Below are 14,400 nucleotides of genomic sequence, written 5' to 3' on the forward strand. Positions count from 1 at the left end.
TATATAAGACGCTGTAATGGTATCTGCTGCGCTATAGAAGACACTGTAACGGAATCTGCTACGCTATATAAGACACTGTAACAGAATCTGCTGCGCTATATAAGACGCTTTAATGGAATCTGCTGCGCTATATAAGACACTGTAACGGAATCTGATGCGCCATATAACACGCTGCAACGGAATCTGCAGCGCTATATAAGACGCTGTAACGGAATCTGCTGCGCTATATAAGACACTGTAACAGAATCTGCTGCGCTATATAAGACACTGTAACAGAATCTGCTGCGCTATATAAGACGCTGTAACGGAATCTGATGCGCTATATAACAACCTGTAACGGAATCTGCTGCGCTATATAACAACCTATAAGACACTGAGGCACAAGCATCATTATAGTTACCCTGAGGACCCCCAGACTGCTTACCTATTCCTGCACACCTCTAGGACTGAAGCACCGTGTCCAAGATTTCATGGGACCCCCAGAATGAAGCCCCCAGGCCAGGCAGCTGTTGTGACTTCAATCACCAATGGCTCAGCCTTCCTCACGTTGTCTGACTGCTGCAAATGCCTGTCACATGTGGGAGGAGCATATACTGAACTCTGCTCAGGCAGACAGCTGAGCACAGGCCGCTGATAAGAGGAGCAGACGAGAGAGACCTCCTTAACCCCAGTGACAGCTGGACCAGGCCATGATGCGTGCGCCGGGCACCTCCTTACTTGCAGCAGCAGCTCCTGAGCCTCCGGAGTCTGTACTTCCGGATCTTCAATGCGCCACTGAAGACCCCGTCTGCGCTGCCTCCTCCAACCTGCCGCAGGGTCTGCGGCACGATAGAATGCCACTGCCAGGCACCCACACCGAAGCCCGCTGCCGCTTGCTCCCCAAGCGGTAGCTGCCTTGCGCTAGATACGCCACTGGAGAGGACTGGTCGGAGTGTCAGCCCGCCACCCGGCCCCACTGTCCGTGACGCTTGGCGGCAGGGACCGGGCGAGCAGGGCAGGAGGCAGGCGCCGGGCAGGGCAGCCGCCGGCACTGCGCACGCTGCCCGTTAGTAAAGTACAATGATTCATAGTACTATACTAACGGGCAGTGTGCGCAGCGCCGGCGGCTGCCATGATTCTTGAACTTGTGCAGACTGCTTGCACTTGTGCAGACTGCAGGGGGGGCGGGCCGGCGGCGCCATTTGACCAATCGGCGCCCGGAGCATGAGCTCCGGTGGCTCCGCCCTCCCTACGCCTCTGGATACCTCTCCTTATGCAACCAAGCATCTGACTTGCCTTCTTCATTGCTTTGTTACATTGCCTAACTGCCTTTAAGTCTGCTGAAATAGTGACACCTAGATCCCTCTCTTCCTCCGTAGTTTCCATTATAGTGCCATTTATACTATATTTAGTCTTTGGATTTTTGAGACCCAAGTGCATGATTTTGCATTTTTTGCATTCACTATAAAGGTAAAGCAAAAGTTGCTACAGTTATCTTCCACTTACCTGTTAAGGTGCCCATACACGGTACAATATTCCTGTGCGTTTTGAACTAGAGATTTGAGTGCGATGCAATGCGATTGGGACATAGTTCAAAAAGCACAAGCTGCACAGACTTTATGTGCTGTGCGATAAGGATGCCCGCGGGAGCGCACAGCACCCTCGCACCGTGTATGGACACCTTTAATCCTGATCTGGCCTACTGGCCCCATACACTATTACGGGGACATCAATTCATCAAGCTCCAAAAATACAAAATTTTCAGGAACTTGACAGCGGGAACTGAAACAGAAACGTATGTAATTTCCTATACTGTCTTCTGCTGAATATTATTCTCTTATTATTTGTATAAATTCAATATATTGGAAGTTTAGAATTAACAAAGTGCAAAGTACAAATCATAAATTATGTGGGTACTAGGCATACAGATGGAGCGCGTCTCCGCTAGTGCTGGGGCCCACCAGAGCGCCCCCACTGGGCCCACCAGAACGCCCCATCTGACTGGGATGCACGAGCATCCCACACGCACGTCCCAGTTTCCTGGCAGCCCTGCCCATCTCTGCTTCAGGGAGACCGGCAGGGTTAAGGGGGGAGATGGGAGGTGGGGGGCCGGCGGCGAGGATCCAGGGGAAGCTCCGTTGTAAGAAGACACAGGCACATGTTGTGGCAAACCTACCGCCAGCCCCTGCAAGGAAGAGGGACGGTCCATCTGTAGCTGCCTACCCTCCTGCATTCTGGAGGAGACTCCCTGAAATAGCAGGAATCTTCCTCTCTCCCTCATTAGTCTAGCAATCTCCCTCATTTCACCAAGCCCACATTACACTGTTACATCATAGTTACCTCCTCGCCTGCATTCTGCAGGAGACTCCCTGAAATAGCAGCATCTCCCTCTCTCCCTCATTAGTCTAGCAATCTTCCTTCGTGTCACCTAGCCCACATTACACTGTTACATTTTTTGTGAAAAAAGGAATGAGAGATAGATACATTTACATTGAATCATCAGCACCATTTCGCAGCACTTTACCAAGTATAGTAGCTCTTACTAACTGCTTTGGGGCTCATCTACATTTGGATATAAGTCATTTTACAAGATTCCTCTCAGATGTAGCAGTACACAGCCACGCTTCTAGGTGCCACGTTGAGAATATCTTTTCACAATCTCTCCATATATGGAACTAGACACGCCCTTTGGGAGGAGCATGACATGCCCCTCAATGGGGCGCTGTGCAAAATTCTACTACCAACTATAATCTCCCTGAAGCTAGTTTTCAAAAGTTGGCAAGTATGGTACTATGTAGTACATATAAACCAAACTGCTTGAGTTACAAAAAGTAGCAAATTAAATAGGAAATAGCTATAAAATAGCGCCATCGCTTGCTCTTCACTTGGAATCAGACACAGCAGTCTGTAAAGAGACATAGAAGCTATTAGAATTCTTGTGCTTATGAGGTATCCAGTCCACTTCCAAATGAAGAGTCTCATAAAATTAATTGGAAGCTGCCAGCATCATGCTCAGTCTCTCCTTATAAGGGTTAGGGTTTGCCTTAACCTTAACCCTTATTATCGGCCAGTAAGACATATTATTTAAAATACATAAGAACTGCAGGACTGCCACGAGGGTATAGTGAACAGCTGCAAAGACCAAGATGACAACGCAGGATGAATCAAGGAGCTGCGAGACAGATGGGGCAGCGCAGAGTCAGTAGCTGCGCGCACATATTGAAAAGGGGGGGTGGAGACGGACAGACCTTCGGGATCAGTGGCGTAACTATAAATTTTGCTCCCCCCTGCCAAAAAACTTTCTGGCGCCCCCCCTCCAAATAGTGCACCTACACTATATGCGACTTACCTTAGGACCCCCTTTCACAATATGACACAATGTGTAACGACACATCTCACGTATGTGTGTGTGTGTGTGTGTGTGTGTATGTATATATATATATATATATATATATATATATATATAATGTGTGTGTGTGTGTGTGTGTGTGTGTGTAAATTGTGCTTACCTGCCATAATTCTTGTTTCTGTTGGTCACTTTTAATGGCAGCCACCAGCCATGGATGGAGGAGGCGCAGGCCCACATGAGGATGAGGAGGTAGCAGATGTACAGATGAGGAAGGACGAGTGGGGAGAGGGGTGCCTAGAGGGACAAATGTAGATTGTGGCAGAGGTAAAGAAAGGAATGGCATGGATATACAGATGGAGCCCCTGCCATCCTTGGCCGGGGCTCGCCAGACCCTCCCTGCTGGCGAGCGCTGGTGGCAGGGGCTACACTGAACTGGGACGCGCGTGCGTTTCACATGCGCGCACGTCCCAGTCTCTCGGCGGGGACGCTGCATGTCCCTGCCCCTCTCCGCTTCAGGGAGATGGGCAGGGTTAGGGGGACGCTCGGGGTGGGGGGTTTGAGGGCGACAGGGGCGGGGACCGGAGGCAGGCTCCGTTGCCCATCTGTAGAAAGTACCAAAGACCTTACAAAATATATTGAAAGTCTTGCATGCTCATCAACTTCTCATCCATGCACACACCCTGCCTATTCAATTTTCCTTCACTGCCCACTACTAAATTTTTCATTTAATTTCCCTATTCCCACATTTTTCTTCACATGTCTCCCCTGCCCATCACAATTATCCTCAATTGCCCCCACCATTCAAATTTTTCTTCACATGCCCCCTTCTCATGATATTTGTGTTACCTGTCCATATTTTTAATAACATGCCCCCACCTCCCACCATTCACATTTTTCATCATAATGTTAGCACATTTCCTCCTTGCCAATCATTTGTCATCAGAATTTTATGACATTCCATTTCCCACCCCTCTTAGCCATTATACCTACAATATCTTATTCACTCCTTACATGATGCACACCCTGCACACAAGTCCCCCCCCCCCCCCCTTTATTCCCACTACATACCTCAGTTTCTGCTGTGTCTACACTTTACTAACTGTAGCTGCTGTGTAAATATATCTATGACTGCAGCTTCAGCTTCCATTACTGCTAGTAGTGAAAATGGTCTGAGGGGAGAGCAGGGGCATTCACACACATAGCACACATTCACACACACAGCACACATTCACACACACACATAGCACACATTCACACACACATAGCACACACACACACATAGCACACATTCACACACATAGCATACATTCACACACACACATACATAGCATACTCACACCTTGTACAGACACCAACATAACATAGATACACACACACATCAGATACACACACACACACACACAAGCACAGCATAACTTCAAACACATAGCATACACACAAAAAAGATACACAGCATGTACAGAAGACACACATAGCAAACATACACACAGAATACATAAACACAGCATGTACACAGTCACACACACACATATAATACATACACACATGCATACAAGCACACACACAGCATATACACACAAACATACCACCTCCGAGTCCTCCCCCACTCCCTCAAACTTCAGCAAAGTGTACCACTACCTAGTACCTACTCAGCTGCTGGCCACAAGATTCCTTCCAGGGCAGGCCTTCTCTCGTACAGGACAGGACACGCCGGAGGCTGGAGCTTAGAGGATCTGCACACTAGCTCCCTCTATCTGCAGCCAGCGGCAGCCTGTCTCTATGACACTCGGAGCTTAGCTGCCGTCAGAGGGGAGAGAGAGAGAGTTCCTGCTGCCGGCGCCGCTGTCTGACAGCGCGTCCCGACCCAGTCCCTGCACTGCACCGTGGGGTATGAGGGTGCAGGCGCCCCCGCTGCCCCCGCTCCCCCAAGCGGCCGCGGGGGTTGCCTCACGCTAGTTACGCCCCTGCTGGGGATGGAGACTAGGAGGAGGTGGAAGCTGCATGGCCACAGAATCACAGATAGGCCCAGATAGGCCCGGGGAGGAGAAGGGGAAATAACTGCTGATATCCTGTTTTAATTGGAGCCGGAGGCCACTCACCACAGCAAAGCACCGCGGGAGGAGCTGCTTGTGGCCGCACATGCGCAGCAGCCCTCACACGGCCATTTAGGATTTGGTCAAAGTGCCCGCGGCCCAGCCCAGGCAGGCACTATACATTCTCAACTCCACACCGACGTGGATAGTAGGGGAATGAAAAGGTCGGAGGACGCGCACCGCCGCCCCTCGCGGGCTCGCAGCGCTCGCCATGCTTCAGGTGGGCGTCTATCGTGGGGTGACGACGGGGCCATATATAATGTGAAATGGGTCATATTGGCCATTTCACATTTTTCACATTTTTATCAATGTGAGATGGACTTAATCAAGTCCATCTCATCTTGTGCCATTATAATGGCACAAGACCGACGCGATGCTCACGATTTCAATGTTAAAAAATATTTTAACATTGAAGCCTATGGCAAAATCGGGGGCATCGTGTCGGTCGCGTCGGTACCAATGTTAATGGTCCCGACCGACGCGATGCCCCCGATTTTGTACCTTTGCCGGCAAAATGGACCTGATTTCAAAGGAAATCGGGTCCATCGTGGGGATCGTGTACCTTAACTTAAAGGTACACGATCCCCACGATTGTGGCCGTGCTAGGAAACAAGTACCAAATATACCATCAATATGTCTACCATAGAGCACCAGGTTTGCCCATAATTTGCCCCATAAACCTGGTGCCCATTGCCGTGCCAGGAACCTCAAAATAATAGAGTCAATTAAAAATAAAGCGCCAAAATTAATTATTGAGAGTTAAGAATGAACTCGCGTTGTCTGTCTGAGACCTATGGATTTGTAATAAAAATGTTTTTACTGCTGAAATAATGTATTTAAGAGAGATGGTAAATGTTGCGTCAACATATAGGCGTATATGTATTCAAATGTGGAGAGATAAAGTTAAACATAGTTACATAGTTAAATAGTAGGTAAGGCTGAAAAAAGACTTGCGTCCATCTAGTTCAACCTGGTATAGATATCCATTGCTGATTTGGTAGGTTCTGGTATTTTACAGACAAATTATATTTCTTATTTGTACCCATGGATGTTTTTCTCCAGTAAATGTTTGTCCAACTTTGCCTTGAACGCATTTAATGAGCCAGCCATTACCACCAATCTGGGAAGAGAGTTCCAGAGTTTGACTGTTCTGACCGTAAAGAAATTCTTTCTACTAGCTGAATGAAATCTTTTTTCTTCTAATCTATACTCATGCCCTCGCATCCTAGATTCCTTTCTAGTAGAAAAGAGGGTGTGTGACAGTTCCTTATATTGGCCCTTGATATACTTGTACATGTTGAGCATGTCCCCCCTTAAATGTCTCTTTTCTAATGTAAATAGTCCCAAATTGCTTAATCTCTCCCCGTAGCTTAAATTCTCCATTCCCCTAATAAGCTTTGTTGCTCGCCTTGAGTCCCTAGTTTCAGTGGCAAACGCAGGATTTTCAGAAGGGGGTTTCCAAAGGGGCGGAGCAAAGCACGGAAATGGACACTTAGGTGACCCAGTATATGCCGGGTCAGTTAAAGTATTATAGATAGACCAAATGTATATAAATAATAAAAACAACCGGGTGGTAGGGGGTATTATATCAACTGCTCAGCATGTAGGGCCTGGATCAGTAATTTACACTAATTACCCCTTTACTGCACAGATGGTGGGAGATGAAGTGGGAGAAGGGGGCATTGGGCTGAATGTAGGGGCCCTGATACATAACTTCCAGGGTGGTAGAGGATGTTTAATATGCAGAGGAGGGGTGTATAGTGGAGTGGGCTTATTATTCATCATTTTCTGGTGGGAGGACAGCTTGCTTGACTGCAGATATCTCCAGTTCCCGGAAATAGATTTCTTAGATTGTAATGAAATTAAAAACTAGAGAATCCCACCTATCAAATGGTACTGGGGACTAGAGGATTCAGGAGGCAGAGCAATTTGCCAATGAGCATATAAAACTACATACCAGGTGTGTGGAGCTGGAGCAGTAACCAGCTGCTGGAAGGCTGATATCTCTGGTTCTGGGAACAGTAGAGACAAGCTCCTAGTGTCCATCAAAGGGGGAGAGTCCCAGCTTTTGGAATGTACCCTCAGAAAAACTCTAAGTCAGACAGAACCTGAAAGACCTGACTGGGAAGAGCAAATAACAAGCTTGGATGGGGACCACTGCTTTGAAGTCATATATCTCCGGTTCCCAAGGGCCGATTTTTAAAATTCTTGTACCCATGGAAAGAGGGGACACTCAGCTTTCAGCCTAGGGCCCTTAGACTTCTGGGGGGTTTCTGGGTACTCGGAAACCCCCCCCTGCGTGCGCTACTGAGTTTCCATTCCCCTCTTAATACATGCCAGAATTTTGTTGGCCTTTTTTGTAGCTACATTACAATGGGCACTACATCCTAGTTTGCTGTCTATTTGGACTCCTAGATCCTTTTCAAGTATGGAATTACCCAGTTCCTCTCCACTAAGGTTGTAACTTGCACACTGGTTGTGTCTCCCAAGGTGCATAACCTTACATTTATCTACATTGAACCTCATCTTCCATTTTTTTGCCCACTCATCTAGAATTGCAAGATCATTTTGAAGCATGGTGACATCTTCTGATGATTTGATGACTTTGCTAAGTTTAACTGACAGGAACAAATTGGTTGGTACGTTTATCTTTCTCCACTTTATATCTCTGCAAGTCCTATACATACTAGTGAAGTATTCTGATCGAACGATTAAAGAAGCCCTCAACCATCGATGATTTGAAATCATCGATGGTTTATGGATGATGTTGAATAATTTTTCCACCAATGTGGGTGAAAAAGATTTATTTACATCGTTGGCGAAAAAAAGAACCAATGATTTTTTTTCTTCAATATGTCGGGACACGGAGTATAGCTCCGCCCAGGCCCAGTGACAGGGGGGGTCAAAGGGGACAGCTGACCCGGGCCCGACCATCGGAGGGGCCCCAGAATCTGCCACTCATCCCTGCAGTCAGCCGCCCGGTACTCGATTGCCGTGGGCGGCTGACACATAAACCACCCCCGTCCCCCCTAACAAGAATATTTGCGGCCGCGGCGCTGCAAACTCGGGAGTGGAAGCTTCCTGGGGATGCCTGTCAGAACACGCAGCTTCTGGCCACCGCTTACACACACTGACATGAGCACCACAGCAGCACGGGCTCATGTCAGTGTGTGTAAGCGCCCGGCGGCCGGGAGCTGCGTGTTTAAACAGGCATCCCCAGGAAAATTTCTGTTGCCGGCCCTGGCTCCGCCCCCACATTTTGATTAGCCTACGGGCCATTCAGTCAAAGATAATGGATAACCATCGATAGCTAAAACTATCAATGGTTATCCATGACATAGTTTATGAGTATCGATGGCTGGTTGCAGAATCACCATCAAAGGCAACCAGCGTTGGTGACTGCACCTATGGCCATCCCTATTCACTGAGTTACATTATTTCACCTTAAAGCCCCTCCCATCTGCCAGCAGAATCACAGGGACAAGGTACCTTCTCACTATGCCTCTGTATCATTCTGCTAATGGAGAGTTGAGAATTGTATCAATCTTGTGAGTCCATAGCAAATACTGTACATCTGGGGCTGCATGGGGTTATCTACTAACAGATACAAATATGTTAAAAACCAATAACAACCAATGACACAGTGATTTTTGCCCTCATTTGATAGACCCCAATGTCTTAATGGTTGCTAAGTGGTAATGCATCTTTGGCATTGTTGTAGCACACAAAAGAAGTTTATTTGGCTGCAAGTAATTAGGTTTAACGTTCTATTGTGCTATGCGCTGTTCATGTATGCTTATGTAATATGTTTTTTTTGTTTATTTTGTTTGTCTTTTTCAGTCCAGCTGCCATCTGGCCAAGTTTGTCAAGGTGTAAAGAAGTCAATGTCTCTGCCTTCAAATTCTTTAAGGACTGGTAACAATTTATCACCATTAATCATCTCTAAAACTCAGAGTCATTCTTTGTATTCTTTCCTACCGGTCCTAAGAAGAGAACCTCTAAGGACAAGCCGAGTACTCCCAGCTATCCCAAGCCAGAAGGGACACAATGCAACAGAGAGCCTTATGAAATCGCCAGACAAATCGGATACTAAGGACTAGTCACAGATCGATAGCCATTACTATAGAGATTCCTATTGTGTATTTTATGTATGTTCTACTGTGTGTTGGGTTTGTACGACGAGCATTATGTGAGTATTTTGTACCTTCTTTCAGGATGATTATGACATGAACTAGGTTTTTGCAATTTATTTTTATTTTTTAAATAAGAGATAATCATTTTTTTTATAAGTTGTTATTTTGTGATCTTCCATGCCAAAAACATGATGGACATTGTAGGAGAGGAACCGAGTCAAGGGGAAAAAAAAGTTTTTCAGTTAAATATGGAATTAAATGTTTTTTTTTTTTGTTTTTTTTTTACTCTCTACTTGTTCTTATTGTGTTAAATAAAAAAAGATATGCAAACAATGTACATTGGTATGTAACGTACAAAAGCTAGACCATTGAAAGTAACAAGGCCTGGTTCAAAGTTGTTTGCTGATCTGCAAGAAAATTCTGCTTATGTCCCAAAACGCCAGCTACAGTCATATTGCTATTGCAAACTGTGTATTCCGATAAGAGCGATATATTGTTTTTTTTAATGCTATTTGGGCTTGCCCGTGCATGCATGTGCAGTTATTCAATAACATGCATGCACACAGCATCTGTGCAGTTATTCGATAACATGCATGCACACAGCATCTGTGCAGTTATTCAATAACATGCATGCACACAGCATCTGTGCAGTTATTTGATAACATGCATGCACACAGCATCTGTGCAGTTATTTGATAACATGCATGCACACAGCATCTGTGCAGTTATTTGATAAAAATGCATGCACAAAGCATCTGTACAGTTATTCGATAACATGCGTGCACACAGCATCTATTCCCCGATGCTCTGCTGAGCAGCACAGTGCGGGACAGGGGCCGGGGGACTCCCAACTGCCCTTCCCCCCATCACGGGACATTGCTGCCTGCCATTGGGTCGCGGGGCAGTCACAAAAAAAGGGGACTGTCCCACGAAAATCGGGACAGTTGGGAGGTATGACTCAATTCATGTTAATAATTATGTATGCAACTTATAGGCATTAGAAATCTGGTCTAGGATGTTATTCTACAGTGTGTGTCAGCAAACTCAGACAGTGATAAGGAGAGGAGGGCTGTGATTACTGGAAGGCTGTAGCTTTGATGGATGGATGGAAGTAATACAGTTCATTCAGCATTGTCTATCTCTCCATCTTCATTTTGCAGCATACTGTAAGGACAGTGTTCAGATGATGAATCTTGATGTGGAAAATCAGGATTCATGTATATGTTATTTACTTATACTCTGTAAGACAAATGTCCTTATTTTGAGGCTTAATACCTTCCAACACTGTGCTGGACAGTCCTGAGAATCCAGCCTGACAGCTCAGATATTAGTAGTAAGTGTGTAACCGTAATCAAGAAGAGTAATAGTGGGGGAGTCATTTTCTCCTTTCTTCTAATTATATCACTCCATTCAGTGTTTTGTATATTAATAAATTATGTAAGGCTACCAGGTAAGCACTTTAGGTTGACAGTTTGGACTTCCAAACCCAGGTGCGCACTCCATCAGTTGACTCTTGTAAAAAGGTCTGTTGGTGAACTTATATCAAGACATTTGTTGAAGTTACCTTTGTCATGGCTAAAAAAAAAAAGGGAAAGTCTTAGGAAAACATACATATTGTTCTGTGGCTCTGCATATATACAACACATGTGGGTAGGCCGGTAAAGCCATACAACACTGTGACACTAATATAACATAATCACAGGTTTAGGCACATCACATGCAAAACTTTTTTATAGAGCTAAGTAAACAATATGCACCTGTAGTCTAATCAACCTGAACTTTAAGTATAGCTACTCAAACATGTGATGTTATTGTGGCTGAAGAGTCATGCACAATAAAACCCAGTTAGAGACAGAAACATAGAAACATAGAATTTGATGGCAGATAAGAACCACTTGGCCCATCTAGTCTGCCCCCTTTTTAAACATGTTACAACATCAACCATATTTGATCCTTATTTTTTGTAAGGATATCAATATGCCTATCCCAAGCATGTTTAAATTGGCCTACTGCATTTAACTCTACCACCTCTGATAGGAGGCTATTCCAGTTATCCACTACCCCTATCTATGAAGTAATTTTTCCTCAAATTCCTGCCCGCAGAGAAACCATCTGTGGAAACCATCTGGTTAGGTCAATGCTGGCAGGGTGTGCAATCTGCAGAGGTACACATTACAGGAATAGCACATGGGGGGGGTGGACATGAGCACACCTTTTTTTATTTATTAACAGTTTCTTATATAGTGCAGCAGATTCTGTTGCGCTTTACAATTGTAAACAGAGATAAAACAAACTAGGTAACAATAGACTTGGAGGTAAGAGGGCCCTGCTGAAAGCTTACAATCTATAGGGATATAGAAGGGAAACACAAGGACAGGCACCAGTAATAGCATAGCAGTCCCACCAAGTTGCAAGTTCAGAAGGGAAGCTATATAATACATATGTGCCTCAGAGGGTTATGCGTGTGGTCAGGGCCGTCTTTTTGTATGGGCTTATTGGGCACTTGCCCTGGGGCCCCAGGTGAATAAGGGTATCCAAAAGCTGGGACTCTCCCCTTTCTGTCGACACTTGCGGCTTGTCTCTATCATCCACAGAACCAGAGATATCAGCGTTCAAGCTGCTCCAGCTCCAAACGTCTGGTGTACAGTTTTATATTTTTGTAAATGGATTGCTCTGGCTCCTGATCTCTGATCCCCAAGTTCCCAGCACCTCCTGAAAGTTGAGACTCTAGGTTTTTATACTATTGAAGGCTAAGAAATCTATTTCCAGATAATGGCAATATCTGCAGTCAAACCATCTACCCTTCCACCGAATATTAAGCCCACTCCATTATCCAACCCATTATCCAACCCTCCCCTGCATATAAAACACCCCCTACCTCCCTGAAAGTCATTTACAAGGGACCCTTCATTCAGCTCAGTGCCCCCTTCCACACGTTAGTGTTCACCCTCCCACCACCTGTGCAGTAAAGGAGTAATTAGCAGAAGTTACTGCTCCAGGTCCTACATGTTGAATGGAAGATAGAGCACCCCCTGCTACCCGTGGGACACCAAAGCTGCTGCTGATAGCACCCCCCACCCTTAGGAGGGGAGAATGGGTAAGGGCCCCAGTGCATTGCTTTGCCCAGGGGCCCACACTGCTGTTAAGACAGCCTTGCGGGTGGTACTAAAATATGATAGGCTTGCCTGAAGAGGTGAGTTTTCAGGGAACACGGGAACATTTGGAGGCTAGTGGAGAGTCTTATTGTGCGTGGAAGGGCATTTCATAGGGTGGGGTCAGCCCGATGAAAATCCTGTAATAGTGAATGGGAGCTAGTGATCTGTGCAGAAGAGAGACGCAAATCCTGTGCAGAGCGGAGTGGTCGAGATGGGAGATATTTTGTGATAAGTAGAGAGATAAATGCTGGTGCAGTATGGTTAATAGCTTTATATGCGAGTAGAAGTGTTTTATATTGAATACGGTAAGATACAGGCAACCAATAGAGGGACTGGCAGAGCGAATCAGCAGACAATGAGCGTCTTGCAAGGAAGATCAGCCTAGCAGCAGCATTTAAAATGGATTGCAGTGGTGAGAGTCTGTTCTTGGGAAGACCAGTTAAAAGACTATTACAATAAACACCTTTGCAGGGAACTGATGAAAAGGAAATATTTAGAAATCATTTTCATAGAATCATCAATGTCCTGGTCTCATGAGAGCAGTACAGGCAGGGGCGTAACTAGAACGTTGTTGGCCCCATAGCAAAATTTATAATGGACCCCCCTTGCATAATGTGTCATACATTATGCAACACACTGCAATGCCCATTATACATTATGCGCACACCACAATGCAGATTGCAAATTATGTGGCACACCGCAATGCCCATTACACATATGTGATACACCACAATACCCCTTACACATTGGCCTTTATTCAGATCTGATCGCAGTACAAATTTGTTTGGAAATGGGCAAAACCAGGTGGGTCAGATGTAATATGTGATATGAGAGATTTAGATTTGTGTGAGTTATTTTGTTTCTGTGCAGGGTAAATACTGGCTGCATTATTTTTACACTGCAATTTAGATTTCAGTTTTAACACACCCCACCCAACTCTCTCTGCACATGGTACATCTGCCCCACCTGCAGTGCACATGGTTTTGCCCATTTTCCAAACAAATTTGTACTGCAATCAGATCTGAATAAGGGCCATTATGCGCACACCGCAATGGCGGTATGCAATAATGCTCGCCGGGGGGGGGGGGGGGGGGCGGTGGGCGGCTCACCTGCTGCTGCTTCAGTGCTGGCCGGTCAGAGGGGGAACGGGAACTGGGGGCCTGGGAGCTGCTGTGCAGCAGCCCTCCCATGGCCATTTTGGAAGTGGGCAAAGTGCTGCGGCCGCTGCCCGCGGCCCAGCCAACCCACGGCCGGCCCCTTTTTAATGACTTTTGGGAGAGGGGCGGATTGGCCCACCGGGAAACGTTCTGAAGGACTGGCGTCCCAAGCTATACTAAATATATCAGCCTACATAAACATGTGTCAATCCTTAGTTAACTGCCCCTCCCAATACACCTCCCCCACCAGACCTAAGAGGTGTAAGATCAGTGACAATATCCCAATATTTCTAAGTTCTTGGCATAGCACATTTAGAACCACAATAACAGCTTTTTCCAGTTTTAAAGCGATATTCTGCAGTAGAATTCCGTTGATGGAATGAAGAGAGGAGTCAATTCACAATTGATATCCTATGAAGTTATAACTAATAGAACGCCGGTATAACGCTTCTATTGATTTAAAGCTGACCCTTTATTATAACTAGACCCTTCATACACTAGATCCCTAACGTCCTGAAGGACTGACGTCCCAAG

General features: G+C 45.9%; 1 protein-coding gene across 2 annotated transcripts in view; it reads left to right on the forward strand.

Moving 5' to 3' along the window:
- ANKRD55 (ankyrin repeat domain 55) overlaps nucleotides 1–9,860 on the forward strand; it is a 105,088-nt gene extending 95,228 nt beyond the window's left edge. The window contains exon 13 of one of the 2 annotated variants that reach the window (XM_083153531.1): nucleotides 9,262–9,860. In XM_083153531.1, the coding sequence (XP_083009657.1) occupies nucleotides 9,262–9,521 (260 nt within the window). In that variant the 3' untranslated portion in view covers nucleotides 9,522–9,860. The remainder of the gene's footprint in view (nucleotides 1–9,261) is intronic. The other variant, XM_083153537.1, reaches the window with a different exon arrangement.
- The last annotated feature ends 4,540 nt before the right edge of the window (nucleotides 9,861–14,400 follow it).

Source organism: Crinia signifera, chromosome 1 (genome assembly GCF_055691185.1).
Source record: "Crinia signifera chromosome 1, ASM5569118v1, whole genome shotgun sequence".
In the NCBI taxonomy this organism is placed as follows: Eukaryota; Metazoa; Chordata; class Amphibia; order Anura; family Myobatrachidae; genus Crinia; species Crinia signifera.